The 22,515-nt window shown below is 32.5% G+C and overlaps 2 protein-coding genes across 6 annotated transcripts in view; one reads left to right on the forward strand and one right to left on the reverse strand.

The window, feature by feature from the left end:
- Window positions 1-371: 371 nt before the first annotated feature.
- On the reverse strand, window positions 372-20,448 carry LOC133190556 (protein phosphatase 1 regulatory subunit 42-like). Of its 5 annotated transcripts, none has more exons than XM_061326246.1 (11): window positions 20,341-20,448; window positions 19,738-19,943; window positions 19,450-19,619; window positions 17,802-17,940; window positions 16,504-16,738; window positions 16,263-16,391; window positions 15,711-15,788; window positions 11,257-11,271; window positions 10,058-10,175; window positions 4,566-4,586; window positions 372-2,746 (listed from the first exon to the last, which is right to left on the reverse strand). In XM_061326246.1, exons 2-11 carry the CDS (start codon window positions 19,870-19,872, stop codon window positions 2,590-2,592), a joined length of 1,197 nt encoding a protein of 398 aa, XP_061182230.1. In that variant the 5' UTR covers window positions 19,873-19,943; window positions 20,341-20,448; the 3' UTR covers window positions 372-2,589. The 5 variants fall into 5 exon arrangements, with proteins under 5 accessions (XP_061182230.1, XP_061182231.1, XP_061182232.1 ...); XM_061326249.1 differs by lacking the exon at window positions 4,566-4,586 and adding an exon at window positions 8,978-9,003 and having other exon boundaries at window positions 2,660-2,746; XM_061326250.1 differs by lacking the exons at window positions 372-2,746; window positions 4,566-4,586 and adding exons at window positions 4,720-4,909; window positions 8,978-9,003.
- Window positions 20,449-20,962: 514 nt separating this feature from the next.
- LOC133190558 (centrosome and spindle pole-associated protein 1-like) overlaps window positions 20,963-22,515 on the forward strand; it is a 103,261-nt gene continuing 101,708 nt past the window's right edge. The window contains exon 1 of the mRNA XM_061326253.1: window positions 20,963-21,126. The gene's annotated coding sequence lies outside the window, so the exon portion shown is untranslated. The remainder of the gene's footprint in view (window positions 21,127-22,515) is intronic.

Consider the following 22,515-nt stretch of genomic DNA (forward strand, 5'->3'; position numbering starts at 1 on the left):
TTTTGTAAATCCTATTGTTATTCCTATGCCAGTCAAAGGGTCACGACTGAAACAAATCAAACCAGTGTTACACAGTGTTACGTGGAAATGTGAGCCAAATTTACACAGTAACATGACATACATGTACTTGATTCATACCTATGTACTGAATTATCTAGATGTATATTTATAAGTAACTTTTACAGATATTTACATGTATTTATGTGACTGGTGCTCTATTCAACACACACCTGAATGATACAGTAAAAAACAGTTACAGCCAACATTTTCATTCCCTGCAAGAATCAAAATAAGCATGTTTTACTGTATATATACCGGTAGATAACAGAACCGAACCTTCCTGCTGTATATTAAAATCAACCAATAGAATGTAAAATAAAGCATTTATTTACTTATTATTTGTACAGATATAGTTCATTTATAACATACAACTATTTTTGCCACGGCAATATTGGTTTTTACAATTTCAGAAATTGTCTTACTTGAACACCACAACAATATACAAAGATGCATATTAATAAACATTTCTTCTTTACATAGAATGGTTAAGAAAATAATTTCAAACCAAATGCAAACATGTACATCAAAAACTCATCAATCTGAGTTTCGACTCTGACAATTTGCTTGACGTGTTTTATTTTTGCCCACATCATGAGTTTATCAACTTCTCATCAAATTGCTAATCTAGCCAAAACTTAATCGTAGCTTGCAAAAGGTAACAAGATGAATTTAAGGTTCCCCTATAGGCAAACTTTTGTTTGTAGAAACCATGCTTACTGCAGTGCACATTTTCTTTTTTAAAATGTTCCTATTTCTTGTAGCCCGAGAGCTACTTCACAGCAAACCACAGTTATGTCAAGTTGACAAAAAATATTTGAATTAACAGTTTTCCATGTAAAAGATATATTCTAAGAACAAAAGTTCTCTCTGCAATAGCAGAATTTGAAAATAAAAGTCTACAGCTCTTTTGTCCACAAGAATTCAGAAGCTAAATGACATTCAAATTGTTGCATATATGTTTTTGAAGAGCAAGTTAGCATTCAAACTTCTTGAAATTTGGCTATTTTGATAAAAAAAAAAAAAGACAATAATCCGACTCAATATCACTGAGAGTTTTTCAATGTTGTCTTACATAGATATTGAATATTAGTATAAGTGCGTATTATAAGAAGTGTGAATGCTAGCTTGCACTTTCTAAACCTATGTGAAATAATTTGAATATCATTTTGCCACTGAATATACCTGGATAAATTAAGGGCTATATTTTCTGACAAATTTTCAAGCCTTCAAAATATGCCGGTAACCAGTACTTTTACCTGGCTGAAATTATGATTGTATACCAGCCAATATATTTGATGGAGAAAAAATGGTAGCATATTTAATTTATAACATTATTTTGTCAACTTCATTACTGTGATGTGCTGGTATGTAACTCTCAGGCCACAACAATTAGGAACATTAACAAAATTTTGCCACTGTGAAAACTGTTTCTATGAACAAAAATTTGTCTTTAATAGAACCTTAATTAAAATTGCGCAGATCTGCATGCCTTCTAAATGCATTGGGGCAAAAAAGTTCCCTGATCTGCAGTTTATATACATATGAAATGGACAGAAAAGAAAATTGATATAAAGAACAAAAGGGGATAAAAAAAATTACTTCATTGGCCTGTAACATCAACATTTATTAGCAAGAGAACCAGATAGAGAAAGTCAATAATAAATATTTCAAATTGTCTGACAGCATTATATATGACAACTCTGGTGGACCTTGTCCAATTAGCACTTTAAATATTGTACATGACACAATTAAAAAGATAACATTACGCCACATATGCCCTGGTATTACAACAAAGAACCAATTAAACTATATATGTCTCAAAGAGGGAAGTATACATTACATTCACAGAGTTGTTAATCAGATCTAAAAAACAAAAAGCATGTGCATCACAGAAATGGCTTCAACATAGTTGCATCAGAAGTGATTATCAAAGCTAGTAAACAGAGTATTAAATACTCAATTCTTATTGTACCCTCAAAGCTATAATACACAATAAATAAGCCAAAATTACATCGACATACAATAAACATATCAAAACAATGCCATGTGCCTGTAAACAAATTAAATACAGTTTATGAAATATTAATTCTAATACTGATGCTTTCAAAATACATGAAGTCAAATAAATACCCCAACATTAACTAAAAAGTCAGTCAATTCATCTGAATGCTGTGGTAATTCAAAGGTTACTCAGCCCAGTCAACATTATACTTCTTCAGCAACTACACAGACAAATGGAAGCATGTTTTCTATACCTAAGTATCACAAAGAATATCTAATAAAAGCAGGAAAATGTTCAATCAAACTAGCTTAGAATTCTGAACAAAACCATTTTGAGCAAAACTGCATTGGATCAGCAAATACAAAATGACGTTATTATTATCCAAAAAATAGTGCTGTTACTTAAAACAGTAGTCCTTCAATTCAGTAAAGTTGAAGCTGAACACACCAAAAAACCAATACTCTAGTGGACGGTACATGTACAGTGTAACTGGCAAAATCCCGTGAGGTGACCAGTGTAAAAACTGTTTATGTAGGGTTGATGATGTCATTTTTCCGAATGTGGTGACTTTGATCTAGGTTTCCAAATTCAAAACTCATAGTAAGTGGCTGCCTCCGCTGCCGCCCGGCAGGTGCTGAGGCAATCTTGTCATTGAGCGAGAAAGGGGAAACACCTTCTGAAGGCCTGCAATTGAAGATAAAAAAAAATTATAAATTGTATAAATACTGCTAAAGACTCATTTTTCAAAAAAAAAAAAAAAAAAAAAAAGAAGAAAAAATCCATTAATTGTGACTTTTTTCTTTTTAATGCATTTTAAAATCTTTGTAAGAACAGCAATTAAAAAAAAAGAAAGACGATAACAATCATTTTAAGTCTGTTGAAGTATTTTGGTGAAATTGGCAAGGACATTCATGCAAAAAAAAAAAAAAATGTCAACATTTACATGAAGAAAAATTGCACCTACATTTAAATTACGGCTAATTCCTACATATTTTACAAATAGATTATTATTGATACATCTGACTTATATTCTTTATATTATCCCCTACTGTCTTTACCTGCTCACATTTGCTTTTGATGACATCATAGCAAATGTGCACTTTTACTTATAACAAATGTCTTATACCTCTACAGGTAAATTTGTAAAACATCCTTTGTATGATTTCAATTTAAATGAAACTAGGAAGCACACATAGAATGCAATATGGTTTTAAATCATGTCACACTGCAAAAGCAAACACTGTACACATCAGTAGTGGTTTACATGTACAGTGTATTAATTAGTACAAGTGTTTGTTAAACTTACCATGTAGAACAACTTGCATTCAACAACAAAAAAAATATTTAAAAAAAAAACACACCAACAATACATATAAAAATTGAAAAGCTGATTCAAAATATATATATAAAAAGAATCTCTGGGGAAAAGACCTGCCTTCCAAATGCTCTCCTTAAAACCAAATTTTCATAGAAACCAAATAAGATGTGGGACATTGAGCAGCAATTTTCCATAACTACAAGGAAATTTAGATTATGACAGAAGTTCACAAAAATTTAGATTTCCCTTTGCAGTACACTGGGTATAACATAGAACAACTTAAAACAAATTGGAGAAATAAACAAGGAATCTCTGCATTACATAATTATAAAACTACAACATGTATACTATCATCAAATGTTTGTATTTAAATTGTTACTTTACTTTAATTCAAAATACACCAAAAATATCTGCCCATGTTTAGGTACTTAAAGTACTGTGAGCAAGACCACAAAATTATACCCCCACCCCACCTTTTACAATCAGAAAAATATTATCCTACCTCTTACAAAAGTTATGGATCAGAAACAAATTTTACACTTTTCTGTCAGTGCATGACCTTGAACTTGCCAAATGACCTTTAGTCAAGGTCATGACACATACTCAGTTGATAAGTAATCTTTGTAAATATGAGATTCCAATGTTTCTCAGTTGGAAAGTTATTGCACTGACAGACAGATGGACAAGTGATTCCTATGTGCACTCCCCCTCCCCTTTCTCCCTTCAGAAATCTTTGCTTGCAGGGAGTTTAATAAATGAAATACATATATCTAATTTGCAATCTGGCTCAGAAAGAAAACAACATTGGAATGTAAATAGTTTTGCATAAAGGGTATCTGTAAAGAATTAAAAAGGTGTACTGAAAATTGCAGCTCAAAGTCCTCTCCAATATTCTCCCGAGAAAGCAACACACATTTTACCACTGGTGTAATATGTATCCCCAATACGTATCAAACAAGTGCACGAGCGGCCATATCCAAGAGGACCTTCCCTTTTTGAAAAAGATCAGAAATGTGAATGTTATCACCTAAGACATTTGCAGGAATCAAGACAATACAAAGTGGAAATACTTTTCTTTTTGTCAGGAATTCAATGGAACAGTTAATAAATATGTACATATTGATTTCTTCCTTATGGAACTTTTCCACTTTGTATATTTTTCTCTCATTGAAATTTCACTTGTACCTGTCCAATATCCTCAGAGAGCTGGAATAGGGAATTACTGGTAGTTAATGAAACTGAGGTCCACTGACTTTATAATAATTATTTTATGAAAATATTAATAAAAATAATTTTGATGACCTAATCTGCCTATTTAAAAATTGCATGCTGGTACAAGTCTAAATCCTATTAGAATGCATCTTGTTATAATACAGATTATGTCTTCGGCAAAACAAAAGGGTTATTTGGGAAGTTAAAACTGCACTGCACAGTTGTAACCTTTTCTGCTTGACACTGCTCCCAGGTCATAACTGAATGAACCCCTTCTAAGTGAAATACTTAATGATGTGCCAAAAATATCGGGCAGCCTGAAAGTGTACAACATATTCAAGTGAAACATTAGGGAGTTTTTAAATAAAATTATTATTACATGCTAAATGACATTGAAAAATTATACTTCTTATATAAAAAGCATTTTTTAATGACAGCATGATGACAAAAATACTGTTTTCAAGGAAATCTTTGTAAAAACAAAATTTTGATTAAAAAAAAAATGTGTTTGTGAAACACTGATGTTCCATATGATAGCTTGGCACTAAGGTTAAAGTCTTTCAAAAGTAGGTCAAATTCCAAGGTCAAAAGGTCAAAGTCAGGAGGTAAAAAATGTTGCCACGAAAGAAAGATCTTGTCACAAGGAATACATGTGTGAAGTACAAAAGCCATAGCATCAGTCATTCAGATATTATGGCAAAGATTAAAGTTTTTCAGAAGTAGGTCAACTCCAAGGTCAAAGTCAGGAGGTCAGAATGTTACTAATGAAGAAAGATCTTGTCACAAGGAATATACATATGTGAAATATAAAAGCCATAGCATAAGTCATTCAGAAGTTATGGCAAAGATTAAAGTTTTACAAAAGTAGGTCAAACTCCAAGGTCAAGGTCAGGAGGTAAAAAATGATGGTACTGAAAGGAAGGCCTTGTCACTAGGAGTACACATGTGAAATATGAAAGCCCTAGGACTAACCATTCAAAACTATGGCCAAGGTAAATGTTTGTGCAAACAGACCTAAAACAATATGCCCCTGAATCTTTAATTACGGAGGCATAAAAATCATTTAATTTTAAATTTGATTTTAATAATGTATGCATATTAATAAGAACAGCTCCCCCTTCTTTGGTTTCATGAAGTTATCAAATTCTAATTGTACTGAGCTATTTATTAATTGGATAAATAAAAAAAATCCAAAATTTGAAGATGTTCCCTGCAATTACTTCCAAAGATATGCTAACAATCCCCTTTCCCAATTGACACATTTCAAATATACGTGAATTATGAAACAACAAACTATGTATATGGAATAAAAATCTACATAGATAGTTTCTTATCATAAAATTAAAAAGTCCGAAAGAGATTACAACTAGTTATAACTAGTTATAAACTTCATTTTCTTCTCAATTGATATACATTTGTGTATACAGGGCTAGAAATAATTATTTTGGTTTACTGGTCACTCTGGCTACTGCCTTAACTTTTTACTGGTCAGCTTAGTACTTTCACTGTCCCACTGGGCCAGTAGGTTTTAAAAAGACTGGCTCAAAACCATAATAATAATAGTTATTATTTTTTTATATTGAGATATTTTGAAGTACAACTTAAAAAACAAGAAACAGCAGAAGTTGAGACACACAAACCTGTAAAGTTAACTAGCCCGACTGTGAATGAATTTTATTATGCATAAAAAAAATGCTGACCCAAAGGGCACATGCCCTCTGCAATGCACTAGCCCAGATTGAAAATTCATCGGCCCCAGACCAGCAGGCCATCAATTATTTTGAGCCCTGGTATATCACAATATTTGTGCCACAATAATGTATCATGATATTTTTATTTGGTTATAAAATTTTCATTTAAATGTACTGAAATAAAGAATATGTATCTTCAAACTCTTCACAAATAAGAATAATCCATTCTTATTAGCTGTATATCTGTTGTTAAACAAAAGATTAACAAACAACAAGAGGCCCAAGGGCCTTGAATCACTCTTCTGATAAATTGTACAACCTATCACTTCTATAAGAAGCCTCTAAGTATCCTATATATTTAGATAAGGCTTGAAATTCCAAAAGCAGGTCATTGTGACCTACATTTTGCTAACACTGAGAACCCAAGACGCATCAACTGACAAAGATTGATGATTCGAAGCCCCTTAATATTCTGTACTAAATATTCAGATGTAGCCACAAAATTCCAAAAGTAGGTCAGTGACCTACTTTTTGGTAAACATACTCTGAGACCCAAAAATGCATCGACTGGAAAAGTTTGTTGATTCATAGTTTATTATTTTAAATATTCAGAAATTGCCTTGAAATTCCAAAAGTAGGTCACTGTGACCTACTTTTCAGTTGACACACTCTGAGGACCCAAGAAACATCAACTGGCATTTTATTTGTTAAGTTCTCATTGTATGGAATTTTTACAATAGCAAGTTTTTTTACTGTTGTATGGATGTTTTACTCTCTTTTTAGTCTTACTAGAAAAATAGAAATATGTCCATAAGACATCAATGCCCTGCCCAGTGTTCATTAATAATGCAACAAAGAAATGTATCTTGCTTCTTCATTTCAGATTAGGGTAAATGAGGAAAAGTAAAGTTAAGGTCACAGGAAAGATTAAGATCAAAAAATTATGACAAAGTTGAATAGCTCTCACTAGTTTGTATAAGTGTACGATGTTTGATGAAAATGTCTGAATACATGTAGTTTTATTAAAACTGAGTTTTAAACAAAATAAATAGTAAAGTCAAAGGTCATGGGAAGGTCAAGGTAAAAAAGTGGACACAGTTGAATAGTTCTCACAAATATGTATATGTATTCAGACAAAAATATCTTGATTAGTTTGAAACTGAGCTTTAAGAAAAGTGAGGTCAAGGTCAAAAGGTATGTCAAGTAAAAAAGAATTGGTGCAGTTGAATAGCATTCACCAATATGTATCAGCATCTGATGATCTGATAAAATATCATGAATAGTTTCTTTGAAACTGAGCTAAACACAAATTTAAGACAAGTGAGTTCAAGGTCAAAGGGAAGGTCAAGATCAAATACTTTATGCAGTTGAATAGGTTTTACCAATTTGTATCAGCATTAGAAGTTTGATATAAATATCTTGAATAGTTTCTTTGAAACTTAAGTTAAATGTAAAGTGTGTCAGAAGGACAGATAGAAGGGTGGATGACAGACATGATGAACACCATATGCCCCGTCCATATTCACAGCAGGGCATAATGACTTCAAATGCCCATATTATTTCAAGTTGAAGCCTCTAGAGACTGCCAGGTATACCAGTACCCATTTAAAGTACGATGTAGTTTCAGACTTCAGAGAATCATGATTTCTCATTTGATAATGTTTTTATCCTGTCAAAGATTATTTAATAAAGTTCATTTTCTCTGTTCCCTAACAGTGGTTTATATTGTGATGTCGTTTGATGCTTATATGCAATGTTAGTTTTTAGGCTTCTTGCATGTTTAAATGAAAACAACGTTGAATATGATCTGGACAGTATGGCATGTGGAGGGGGTATACTGAATTGATATGTGGTCAGTTAGGTCACGTGGAGGGGGCATATTAACAATATAATGTTGGTAGGCAGCATAATATGGTTTTATCCAGTATTCTTCTCGACCAATGAAATTTCAACATTTTTATCAGAGGCAGGATAAAATGTCATATCCATGCTGCAAAATCAAACCTTGTAAGTACATCAAACTGATGCAGGGTACACATTTTAATGCTTTAATTCAATTTTTCAAGTCTTTTTTTCCCCCTAAATTAAGGCTTAAATAAAACTTGCCTAATAGGCTAAATAACTAGTTCATTTTCAGATAAAACAGATAAAGCTTAAATTAATATACATGTACAACTTAGAAAATGTTTATAACATCATGTTTATTTGGTTTTATAAAAATATAATGATGTGGTGTAACTGTCCAAAACAATTAGCTGGGTTAATTCAGTCTGAACACAGGGAACAGTATCAAGTTAAGAAAGTCCTTTTAAATTTCTTAATATTTAACATGTTAAAAAAATATAAAAATAAATATACATGTAATCTTAATCTTTTTTAAGAATATACATGTATCATCAAAACTTGGAAATTGTTTTAAAACAACTAAAATTAAATACATACATATACATGCATGAGCATGCTGGAGAACATATACCAAATAATAATTAATTGTCTTTTAAAATAACAGGTCACATGCACTATAAAAAAGGCAAGATATTTTACACATTTGTGAAAATTCTGCATGTTATGAAATGGCCTTTATAATATCTGGAGTTTACAACACAGTTAGACAGGTTGACCTGTTAGATACACAGATTGGCAGTGGTTTGTCATGTAATATGTGGTGGCATAGCAACAGCATATATACTATACCTCCATGTCAACCAATCACTAGAGTTCTACAAAAACATATCAATGCTCCTGTCAAATGTGGTTTTCAAAGAGCTGTGAATATACTGTAAACGGGGTAATAAAATTTCATGATTTCAATATTTTTGAAATTTAATGACTGAACTCATTGACATTTTTTTTAAAATCTAGTAGTGTTTAACATTAGGTAAGTTGACAAGAGGAAACTTTGACAATTATAAGTTGTTAGTTAATTTCATCAACATTTCCACATTGACAGTTTCTGTATACATGTATATTCACTGTCATTTGGCAGAGTCTGGAAATTCAAAATATATGTTCCTTAACCCCCCCTCCCCCTTTTTCTGCCTGCATCTTTAACAGTAATGATTAAACATTAATTATGTTGACTTTACGTCACATCTTACTACCCATCATCCTTTCAAAGAGGTCAATATATGGGTGGTCATTTGTACAAGAAAAGAAAGCAGTCTCTGAGATGAAGTCAGAAATAATATGATAGATTCCTTAACCAAATTAAATCAGAGAGATATGACCCACTGTTTCACAGAGCTTCATATCTAGATAGATAAAATATTATACTTTAGAAGGAAAGAGAAAAGTCTGTAATATAACACTTTAGTGTAAAATTTGACTAAAACAATGCATGACAGCCTTCTGGCAGTCCGTAATAAAACATCCTCAATATCTATTTACTTCTTAAAGCCTATAACATGTAAAGTTGAATCAATGAACTTTCTGAACAGCAAATTTAACTTGATGTAGAAACAGGAAACTTCATAAAACTACATGCTTTACAAAAATACTTGTAAAATAATAATAAGCCACATAACCAAATTTATACGTAAAACTCAACTACCTGATATTTGTAAAGTGCTGTGAAATACAGTGCATTTATAACTAATAATGGAACATAGTTTTTTTAAAGTCAAATTGTTTTGTGAAGACTAAAAGGGAACACTGTATTCACTATGTTGGATTATTTTAAAATAATTTTCACTTGTTTACATTAATTCATTTGAAAAATCTGAACCACTTAAAAAAATGTGAATAAATTCTGTGAATAATTAAATTTATACTTACTTGGATCGCAAGATCCCACTTCGAGTCTTCATAGAGGCGGAATGTTTCTGGGAAGAGTCCTCGGAAAGGTTGCTGTTGGTTCTTGCAAGAATTTCGTCAAATTGTTTCCTGGGTAAACCTTGAAATAAAATAAATAGGTTGCAGTTCAGATAATGCTATACATGAAAGCAGCCTTAATATCATTAAAAGGTTACTTTTTAAAAACTTGTTCTTCTTTATAAATTAGTTTGTCATTAGAATTCAGTTATCATATACCCAGTAACTGAAAAATTCCACATATTTTTGGTGAAAAAAAATCTAATTAAAATTGTTTTGTTCATTTTCTTTCTTATGACAGTAATGTATGTAAAGGATGATATTTGTTTTCAAATTCAAAATCATTAAAAATTTTATGCATCTCTGATCACAGTTATGCCCGTGACTTTTAATTATTCCATCCATGGAGAAAAATACCCAGAATCACCACAATTAAATCCTCCACATTTTATGGTATATGTATATTTTATTTATTTGGAATGCATTGTTATTGTGTATATAATGTTAATTTTTTTTATCAGCTAAATAGCAAAAAAATGTACTCAAGCATGAAATTAAAAAATATAGGTCAAAATTATATTCCCACCAAAATAACAAGCTAAACGGTACTATATTGATGAAATACATATTAATTCGTAAACTTCTTTAATCATATAGATGTATACATGGCTAAGATGACTGCATTTAAATTTCCTTGCTTTAATGAGAAGAACATAAACACATTCACAAGATTTTTAGTTAGGTTAATCTATACATAAGTTACCAGAAATAATAAAAAAAAATGCATAAATTAAATAGGTTAAGTACATGTAAATGAGTACAATCACCTGCTGTTTCATATGACTGTCATGTTATACATACTACACAACCATTCAGATGACAATTTAGACAATTTAGTTTCACTATTAAAAGATGGTACAACCGGATTCATCATTAAAATAAACTACAGTATATTAATAAATGCAAACCAGAAATACATAATTAACTAATAATTAAATCAGAAAGTTAAAAATCTTCATTTTTCCAATTTATAGTGACATAATTATATATATAACTTCTATAAAATCCTTAAAAAGTAAGAAATTATATCTTTTCACAAACTACTAAAGAAATAATTAAAAGTCTACCTAAGGCAGTTACTACAGTTTACATGCATGTCTCACCTTTCATCATAAGTCCTGAAAGCAATGTACTAATTTTACTTCAACAAAAATATGTTACCTATATAACTTTAACATCCAGTATATTGTGATCATTGAGAGGGTATTCATATATAAGTTGCCTTAATTTTTTTCAACTTCATTTACATGTAATTATTTCCCATGTACAGTAGACGACTACTTTATCCATGTGGGATTAATTTAGAATATTTACGAGGTCACAAACATTCTGCGGAATTTGTCACAGCATACTTAAAGTACATAAAAAACATACAGTGGTAATCCAAGAAATTCCTGTAATTTTCTATCCATGGATGAAACAGAAATTGTAATTCCATGGAATTATGACGTACCCCATGGAAAAAAGTACATATACTGTTATCCATTGTAAAACTTTGGACACCTCTTGTTGCTTCTCTTGTTGCCATCCAAATTTAGTCAAATTGTGCCAATATTAAATTTTCTTGTTTCAAACAAAAACAATATTTTTGAAGTTGTTGATGCACAAATATCTCAAAGAATAAATGTACACTAAACTTCCAAAAAACTTGTTATCACGAAAATTTATGTCACCAAGTTTAAAGGTATGTGAACATCAGTCAACATATACAGGGTTTCAATAGCTCAGTGGCAATGGTATGCCATCTGCCCTGGGTTCGAGTCCCAGTTCAGACTTGATTTTTTACCACCTGTGACATTTGGCACTCAACGTACAAATACCCACTATTCCCTAGGAACATACTCACACATTCCTTAACTCACAGAATTTGTGAACAAATTTCTACAGAGAAAGGGAACATGTCACCGGGTTTACAGGTGTGTGAGTATCAGTCAATGTATTGGGTCTCAATAGCTCAAGGGTTAGAGCGCTGGCATGTTATGCCACTCGCTCTAGTTTCGTTTTTCAGCACCTGTGACATCATTATAAGGTATTTTGAGACATAAAAGTATTGAGGAGAATCTCATAAAACACAAGTGTCACTAATCCACAGAAAATTGTTTCTTTGTTGGACAAATCTAATTCAGATTACAGAAGTCAAACATGAAAAATACTTCGACATTTAAAAAATTAATGAAAAGGCTCTTCTAGAATAGAATATATTAAATTATATATTAAAAATTAATTAATTAATTATTACTGCTATATTAAATGAAAATTCTTACCATCTCATTTCACAAAAAATACGGTGAATTACTAAAATCCATTACCCTGAAATCCTATAGTCTAAAGTACCCGATATTTCATTTTCTTATGATACAGGTACGTCTGTTGAAATACCTGTCTATCTTTAATATACCAGCTTAATTGAATACAAATCTTTGCATCAGAACTATCAATGATACCATATTCTTCTACATACTTTATAAATCAATAAATAATTCCTAACAATTTCAGATAGCTGTGGATTTTTTAATTGCTGAATTATCTTTGTTGTGAAATACATACATTACGCTGACTTAGGTTATATTGATACCGTACGGATCCTGGGCAAAATTTCATTGTTAGCAATTTATATTTATATTCACATCCTTCATCCGAGTAGTTTTTTTTTTTTTTTTTCAGGCAAGTTGACATGCATTAGTTAAATTAGTGATGATGTTTTCTTCATTTTTAAGCATGAATTATTCACTGCTGTAGGCTCAATTTAACTGATTTTGGATGTTGCCCATCCTAGTCTTGGAGCAATAATAAATGTTTATACAACCCAAGTACACTCCTAAGTGAAATAAGATGCATACAACTTATATGTCACCTTTTACTTGTGCAAGTTTCATTTTTTAGTCTAATTATTATCTCTTTGTCTGCTCTTCATATGTCACTTCTTCATTAGAGTTTAGTAACACTGATTAAGTGCAGAGTTGCTTCATTAAGATTTACAATCTCAGTCAATGCTAAAGTCTTGTTAATTATGAATTTTCACAATAATACACAGTGATGCACTTCATATATTTATGGTCAAGTGACTGTGATGCATTAATTTTCAATTTTGAAGTATGGCTGACAGGGCTCTCACTTCTACATTTAAGACTGTGGCATATGACATTAGGGAAAAGTTGCAACATTAAGTCCAAAATCAGGAATGTACACTGTAATGTTAAAATAACACTAGCAGGGCTCTCAAACCACCTTTTGGTACAGGGGCCGGGGCCATTAAAATCAGGAAAATTACCATCATTTTGGGAAATATAAAAATCAACATATAAAAAAAGATCAATTAAAAAACAAGAGGCCCATGGGCCACATCGCTCACCTGAGCACATTGGCTTGGCAAAAGCACAAATCAGTTCAGTATTGAAAAGATTACAGGGGGGGGGGGGGGCTTGAATTTTAAACTACCTGATGATGCTTCCATGTCAATATAACAAATGGCTTTGTTGTACTTGAGAAGATTTTAAAAAAAATTTCCTATATATTCCTATGTAAAAATTTGATCCCCCATTGTGGCTCCTCCCTATCCCAGGGGTCATCATTTGAACAAACTTGAATCTACACTACCTGAGGATACTTCCATATCAATATGACTAAACATAGCTTTTCTGTTTTTGAGAAGAAATATTTTTACTATATGTTCTTATGTAAAATTTTTGATCCTGCATTGTGGCCCGACCTTATCCCCGGGGGTCATCATTTTAACAAACTTGAATCTACACTACCTGAGGATGCTTCCATATCAAAATGACTAATCATGGCTTTGCAGTTCTTCAGAAGAAGAAATTTTCCTATATATTTCTATTTAAGACTTTGATCCTCCATTGTGGCCCCACCTAACCCCCGGGGTCATGATTTGATCAAAATAGAATCTACACTACCTGAGGACGCTTCCATATAAATATGATCAATCAGGGCTTTGCTGTTTCTGAGAAGAAGATTTTTAAAGATTTTTCCTATATATTTCTATGTAAAACTTTGATAGTCCATTGTGGCCCCGCCCTACACCCAGGGGTCATGATTTGAACAAACTTGAATCTACACTACCTGAGGATGTTTCCATATAAATATGACTCATCATGGCTTTCCTGTTTTTGAGAAGAAGATTTTTAAAGGTTTTTCCTATATATTTCTATGTAAAACTTTGATCCTCCATTGTGGCCCCGGCCTACCCCCAGGGGTCATGATTTGAACAAAATTGAATCTACACTACCTGAGGATGCTTCCACATGAGTTTCATCTTTCCTGGCCCTCTGGTTCTTGAGAAGAAGATTTTTAAAAGATGCTATTAATTTTTCACTAATTCTTTATTATCTCCCCTTGAAAGAGGGCGTGGCCCTTCATTTGAACAAACTTGAATCCCCTTCACCCAAGGATACTTTGTAGCAAGTTTGGTTGAAATTGGCCCAGTAGTTCTGGAGAAGAAGATGAAATTGTGAAAAGTTTACAATGACGACACCGACGACAATGACAACAACGGACAAATTTTGATCAGAAAAGCTCACTTGAGCCTTTGGCTCAGGTGAGCTAAAAATCATCACATTTTACATTTGTGTTTTGTTATCAACTGTATTGTCAGATTGTTGAATGGGGGGGGTTGGGGGGGGGGTTATACCCATTCTGCATTGAGAACACTACGGCCATTCATTTGCCTCAGTGCAATCATAAACAGTTGTTAGCCCTGACTAGGTGTTCCAAGGAACACAACTTTCTCCAGATACAAAGTCTTTGTTGAATAAGTATTAAAGAATGATTTTTGTGACAGATGAATAAAGCACTGCTTTTGGTAAGATTTCCATCATATGTGAAAAAATGGACAAGTATGAATTTCAAACTAGGATTTGAGCTTCACATCAATTACTGCAGCCGAGAGCCCTGTTTGGTCTGAATGTTAGGTTGCCTTTGAGATTTTCTCACTTCACTGCACTGAATGGGACAAAGATTGATTTTATATCATATTAGAACAAGTTAATCCATAGTTTGGACTTTCAAGTGTTGTGGACAATGAGATTGATATAAGCCTGGTCTATTTATCTAATGTAGAAAACAATAAATTCTTCAATTGTATTCTGTGATGTTAACTACCTTTCCAGTTGCAAGACTACATAATCTAATGCGAGATGAACTGTTCAACAGTTTGGTGTGATGCAAGCATGTCATTGCCCACTGAAAGTCAAAACTACCAAGGAATTTGTATTATCATTTTATCATTCATTTTCAATACATCAATATTGAAGTGGTCATTCTCATTTTTTTAAACACTAATTCTGGCTAATGTATAATATATTTACTGACAGCATTATGAATTCCTTTAAACTATTTCCTAACATGCAAGATATGACAGGTATAAGTTGGGAAGAGTGGGTAATATATGTTTTGACTAGCCACAAGCATAAAGGGATACCTGTTTCAGACTATTATCTGTAAATATAGGTGGACATATTATGGACATTCATTCAGCAATAAACAACTTCATGCAATGCGTTCATACAAGAATATGCAGGAATATTCCAACTTTTGGACTTACCAGGCATCATATATCCGGGAATCTTGCTTGGGAGACGGGGATAATCCTTAACAGGTGGTAACTCACGTAAAAGGGCACCTACAACAAATTACGATTTTAGTTGAAAAACTACCATCATTAAATTTAGCACTTTTACATGTAATCAGAATATAAGGAGAACCCAACCTGCTTACATATATTTTTGGGCATTTCCAACATCAGAAAAACACTTCAATGTATTACGAAGGCATCCATCACAACCCCCCTTTTCATGAACATTGAAATAAATGTAGGGAGACCTTATATCTATAGAGTCTGGAGCTAAGTGTCATTGAATGTAATAATGATATAACCCAAAATATTCTACAGAAGGTATAATCAACTCTGTCTATCCAATATTTCAATAAACAGGAAGCGACTCCATTTTGTGTAAAAATTTTAACATTCAGTGATGTAAAACATTTGAGGGTTTTCCCCAAGATCTGTTGGAAAGGCCCAAGAAGAAGGAATTGGACATTTTGTAAGTGAATTTAAGGGTAAACGTAAACTGGGAGGACTTCATTTTTTCCTCACCATCTCCAAACTCTCCACTCCCCTTCCTCATGTTTTCCTCTCTACGCTTTTTCTGCACTTCCCTGGCATCATGCCAGCTGTGCAGGAATTGTCTGGAGGTTTCACTTATTTCTTTTCCATCTAGGACTTCTGGTAAATATAAATAAAAATACATCAATATTTTGTACATTTATCGAAATATAATACTTATGTAACTTAGGAATATACTTATTGTTGTCGATAATCAGAATCAGGAACTTACCAAGATTTTTGGCCATTACAATGACCCTGTCTCTGTATTTTGCTTTGTGACAGAGAGGATTTCCCATAAGGTCTAACCTCCACAGTCTAAACATGCCTCCAATAACATGTGCAAGCTCTTTCATATCTGTCAGTAAATTGTCATTTGCATGTAACTGATACAAATTGCGTAAGCATTCAATGTCTCTAATGCTATCCAAGTTATTTCCAGCAATGTTGAGGACTTGTAGCGAACTCTGAAAGGAAAATTGGCACAATTCTTTTAACAAGAAAATATCAGTGTGAAAATTTCAATCTCATGGTTGTGTCTTGAATATGGTTACCATAGGGCCATTTGCCCTCTTGCTTACAGCTTGGGGGCAAAGATGCAAGGGAACAGCATAAGAAAGTGACTGAGCAAGAATACTAAGTGGAGAGGGTAAAGGAGTACCGTATATATTTGCCTATAAGTCCGTTTTTTGGGAGTTAAACTTTGGTCAAAAATTCTATGTCCGACTTATAGGCGAGTTATAAAAAGATTGGTATTTTAGAGGGTCAAACCCTCTAAAGCCAAAAAAAATAATAGTCTTGTTTCCTGCTTCCCGACCTACCACATTTTTTTGCACCCGACCCTAAAGTTTTTTTTTAATTTTAGAAGAAAAAAATTGGGAATTTCCGGAATTTCATTGTTCTGTCACCTTAATCGGTTTCCGTGTTAACACAAAACAAGTATTTAATGAAATTCTTGTTTTAAATATGGACTTTCATAAAATACCACTTGCTTTGTGCATAAAAAGACATGAAATTTAATTTTGAAAGACAATATTCACCTGTGACATGTTTAATTTTATCTTGTATTAGTTCATATCCAAAAAATGTCAAAAAAAATAAAATAAAAAAATGAAATAAAATAATTTTCCTAACTACCTACCCTATTTTTTTCAAGCTGGTAGCAGGAAACAAGACTATTATTTTTTTTGGCCTAATATAAGCTTAAAAAATACAACCGACTTATAGGCGGACCGACTTATAGGCGAGTATACACGGTAAGTACCTAAAGTTGAAAAATCACCTTTGCATTTACAATCCTCCATTCTCTTATTGTTTCCCTCACTTTCTTGGGGTGTCCCCCCCCCCCTTTGCCTTTTTGTACTCATACAAGATGTTACCCTCATATTTGCAACCCAAAACTGTATAACCCTGCAGAATCAGTTTGTTCATGGCAAGGAGTCCATCATTACTAGGATCTTATGCAAAGATATGAAAACATGAAATAGGCCCTTTATCAGTAGGCAGTTACATGATCATCTGATCACTTACAGAAATGACCCGCATGGTTCGAGGATCAAACAGGAGTTTTTCTCCTGGTGGCATCCTCTGGTTCTCTATGTGTAATTCCTGGAGGTTCTCCAGTTTGTCTAACCCCTCTATCACCGTGATACAATTACCACCTAGATATCTGGAACAGAATTAAAATTAATTACTATCATATCACAATTGTAAACATATCTTTAAATATTTTGTGAAAGTCAGAAAACTAGAACACAGTTATTTTCTCTACAATTGTTCTATTCTTACAACTGTAATATAACTACCATCTAGATATCTCAGAATTTAAAATTATTTTTAAACTACAATGGTAAACATATCTGTAAACTTTTCTGAAAGTCTGAAAACTAGAAATAGTAACTATATTTATGCATATACTAATCTTACAATCCACTATCAACAATTGATTCTCTACTGCCATTTTTTAGAGGACACTTACTCTGAAAGAACTTTTAGAAACCCAACCAATATTTTTCCAAAGAAATTTAACTTACTTCTGCAACCCAACCACCTTTATCACTTTGTCAGTGGCAACATTGTGAGGGTAAACATCTAAACTTTATTTCAATATTCTTATTTGATTATTTGAAGAATCACATATTTAAATATAAAGTTTTCTGAATATCTGTAGTGTACATATGATAAAGCAGTCAATATTTTTATTGCAAATTATGTCTTGGAAATTCTTTTGTTTTAATATCATTATGATGGTACTTTTTAAAGCAATGGATAAGGTTGGTATTGCTTAATAATTCTGAAACTTTATGAGATGAATTTATGAAACAGCAGTACATGTTTTATCTTTATATTAAAATTTTGTTTTATTATTTTAACCTGCAAACAACCAGTTTGGTGTGGCTCCCAAAGTGGCCTCTAAGATCAATTCTATATTAATCTGATTATTGTTGTTTTAGGTCATCCAACCCCAACCCCCACCCAACCACACAAGGGTTTGACACTAAGAGGCACATTCAACAAACCCAGTCTAGTAAATGATTGGTCTGCTTGTGTTGTGAAATGTATATGTGAACTAGACCGATTGGTCAGGTGGATAAAATAAATGTAAACCTCAGTCTTTCAAAATAAATATTCTAACAACTTTTAAAGATTTTTTTTATTTTGTTGAATGTAAACACTGAGCAATAGCTATGTAAACATGGTAAAGGAAAATTTTCCAGCATGACACGATTGCTATTTTTATCCATGGCTGTAATAAACAAGTCATGTTCAAAACTAGCTTCGTATATTTTTTATTAGCATAAACAGATGCCTAATAATGTTCTCTTTAATTAGTTGATAAATATTTAGATTGATATAATTTTACTTCAGTTCATTGGAATGATTTTTTAATATTATAATACTTAAAAACACTTAATTATAATATTATATATTCACATATCCCAATTAACCTAACTCAACTGGCAGTGCCTTATTTATCAGAAGTCTGTTAAAATGTTGACAAAAATGGTAAAAGATGTCTTTTTAAAAATATGGTTTCTAAAGTAATTTCATTAATTGTAAATTTGCAAGTTAGGTTAGAGCTAGTGGTTTTATGGTTAGTAGTAGTAAAATTTATTGTAAGTAGCCATCTGGTCTAGTACTCATAAAAACTGATGTCAAACCCTGCTCTTTTTCTTACAGTTTGGTCAGCCTTGTTAGAGGTGACAGGTTCTCTATTTTATGAATGTCATTGTTCTGCAGGTATAGCATGGTCAAATGCTGGTTATGATGTAGGACTGGGATCTTCAATAGTTGATTATCATACAAATACAGCACAGTCAAGTTCCTACACATAGATAAATCTTCCCCCTGAAATACATTTTCAAGAAAAATATTATTTTTAAATTGTATTAAAAATACAGCTATAGCTGACATTTTGTACGTATAAGAAATGTTTGACCACTAAATGGAAATTTTTTTTAATTACCACTTCATCAATGGATCTGTCTTCTAAATATAGATGAGTAAGACGTTTCAGATACTGTTGCATGGATTCATCTCGTTTCTTCTTGGTGTACCCTGAGGTACCCCTTGCAATTAGGTCTATTGTCAATTTCACCATTATGGAATACTAGTCATTGTCCCCTGTGCTCCTCAGGTTTGATGTTGAATTCTTTAATGCGTGTCATATTCCTAAATGGGATAAAGTTATTTAGAGAGACAGGCACACACATGGCCAATAGGATAAAATGTGTGAACTTTCATTTTATTGTTTGTAAACATGCAAACATTACAAAGGAAAAAAAGCAATTTACTCTAATATTCTTTTTATATTCCCAAAAAAATGTTATTATATTTATTGTTTATCTACTCTGGAGATATAGACGAATATTTTCATTATTTACATTAACTTTTCAATATTTTGACAGAAGAGCATAGTCCGTTGCTACGTGTTGTTGCTATCTAATTTTAAATTTATATGACTATCAAACCTTCGTTTACTACAATTTTTCACAGTTAAATCATGATAATATTAAAAATACTCATGTTAGAGTGCTTATGTCTTTCAAAAGCAATAATACATTCTAACCTTTTCCTTCTATCCTTGGCACTCACAGCAGTCAAAGACAAGCGTTCACATGATGACAAAAGCATGCTAGGTCCGCACAAATGGGTAAGTTTTTTTTTTAATATCAAATATGCCTAAATCTTTTTATAAAACATGAAAATGAAATACCTGTACAACTGCTATGTAGCAGGCATATCACAGTAAATAAAGATGTATATCTTAATATTGTATTATTTGGTACTAAAAAAAAAAAAACGGAATCGACCGTAGTTTGCCGAACGGGATTTATTTTAGACTGGTTCTCTGCCAAGTGAGTTGATCTTGAACTAGACACTCATTCCGAAAGTCTCATGAAAGCAAATGATGATTTATCCGAGGATTGTCAAATGAGAAGTCGCCGTAGTCTTACCCACTTCGTTATCGGTAATTGAGACAGTTGAGTGTCTGGTTGAGCAAGACTACGGAGATTTGCAAGGTACAGGGAACCAGGCTAAGCGAGCGCTAAAAAAGAGAAAGGCTAGAGGTGTTCCGGATTATCACAACGCATGCCCATTGCATATTTCGAGATCATTTCCTTTTCAAGTTCATTCTCGCATACTTACAAAAAAAATTAAACCTTTTGATATTTTTTTGTGTTTTGAAACACACTTAAAAAGTTAACTCATAACGAGTGTACAAAACGTGTTCTTGATAAATATGATGGCGATGGTTTGACAGCAACCCAAAACATGTAAACAAATCGAAGAAAACACAGGTTGCTATAAACGCCATAATCTGAAACGGAGAGAAAGAGAGCATAATATTCAGGTATTTAATCAAATATCTAACAGAGCTAGTTTTGTTTATCCATTTAGTTTAAATAACGCATATAGTTTAATCAAAAGAAGTAAAAACCTCTGCCAAGTTGATATTCATAATAAGAAATATGCAATTCTTTTAATAAAAATTAAAGGCTTTATACAAAACTGTGTAAAATAGTGTAACCAAACATCTATTCCATCACTGAGTAATGATGCTAGCAATTATAGTTTTCTTTGTTAAAGCTTTGTAACAACTCACCCAGAGATACTATGCACACAAAGTGGTTTACAGTGAGCAAATAAAAGATTTTTTTTTCATAAAATGTAAATAATATACTGACAGTCCAAAGAAATACCAACCATGTGTCATGTTACTCAAGCCTCAGAAACAAGCCTTCTTTAGACCTCCCACATATTTTGGTTTCTTTCTTCTTTGTCAGATGGTCAGTATCAAATCCTTATCAGGTCCAGTACAATCTCTTGATTTACAGGGGCGTAGCTTGCCTTTAAATTCTAGTGAGGCAAAACCATAGCAGCAAGAGGTCTTGGGCCGCCTTCGGCTCCCAGTAGGTCCAGGGTGAAGGGGGGGTCACTCCGATAGAAAATGGAGTTGGAAGTTTTAAATTGCAATAGTTTCATTTGTTGTACTGGTTTCTTTATTTAAGACTTCAGCGTGATACTACATATTGTAAAAGAATTTTAAAAAGTTAATGAATATGTTTACTAAAACTTTTATAACATTTAAAGATGAAAACGCATCTTATTAACTTTGTTTTTATTTCTTTAAAACTTCAATTCAACAATATAGAACTGCTTAAAATGTTGCAAGAAATGCTTTACTTTTACATATTTTCTGCAATGTATTGTTGATTATTGGATCGGGTGGGGGTGGTGAAAAATCAAGTGAGGCAGTTGCCTCATTGCCACAATGGAAGCTACGCTCCTGATTTAGCTATATAGTTTGAATTAGCTATATAACTTTATTAAGCTATTCAGAATAGCTTGACAAAGCTATTTATATGCAGTTTTTCACAGAAGTGTTTTTTGTAAGAAATAGATAAAAAGTCTCAGGTTTTTGATTTTTCATATTTGTTCTATGGACTATCAAATAAGCAACCCAAATCAAAGACAGCTCTAACATTACAGCATTTGAATTACTTACTTACTTACTTATGCCTGCTACCCCTTTTGGGGCATAGGCTGCAGACAAGATTCCTCCAGGCCCCTCTATCCTGAGCAGTGCTTTCAACCTCCTTCCAGTTCTTGCCCATTCTTTTAATGTCTGCCTCTAGATCTCTCCGCCTGGTGTTCTTTGGCCTACCTCTCCTACGTTTTCCTTGGGGGTTCCAGGATAGGGCTTGCCTTGTGATGTTATTGTTGGGCTTGCGTAGAGTAT

This window comes from Saccostrea echinata, unplaced genomic scaffold (assembly GCF_033153115.1).
Source record: "Saccostrea echinata isolate AGI-Se365-2 ecotype Australia unplaced genomic scaffold, CSIRO_AGI_Sech_v1 ptg000022l, whole genome shotgun sequence".
NCBI classification, from domain to species: Eukaryota; Metazoa; Mollusca; class Bivalvia; order Ostreida; family Ostreidae; genus Saccostrea; species Saccostrea echinata.

What these genes read in the sequence shown, in the direction of transcription:
- LOC133190556 (XM_061326246.1), bottom strand. Translation starts at nt 19,872, where the DNA reads ATGGTGAAATTGACAATAGACCTAATTGCAAGGGGTACCTCAGGGTAC. An exon ending in CTAACAAGGCTGACCAAACT is followed by an intron (nt 17,941 to 19,449) that starts GTAAGAAAAAGA and finishes ATTCTGTTCCAG; the next exon opens with ATATCTAGGTGGTAATTGTA. An exon ending in GAGTGGAGAGTTTGGAGATG is followed by an intron (nt 15,789 to 16,262) that starts GTGAGGAAAAAA and finishes AATTTGTTGTAG; the next exon opens with GTGCCCTTTTACGTGAGTTA.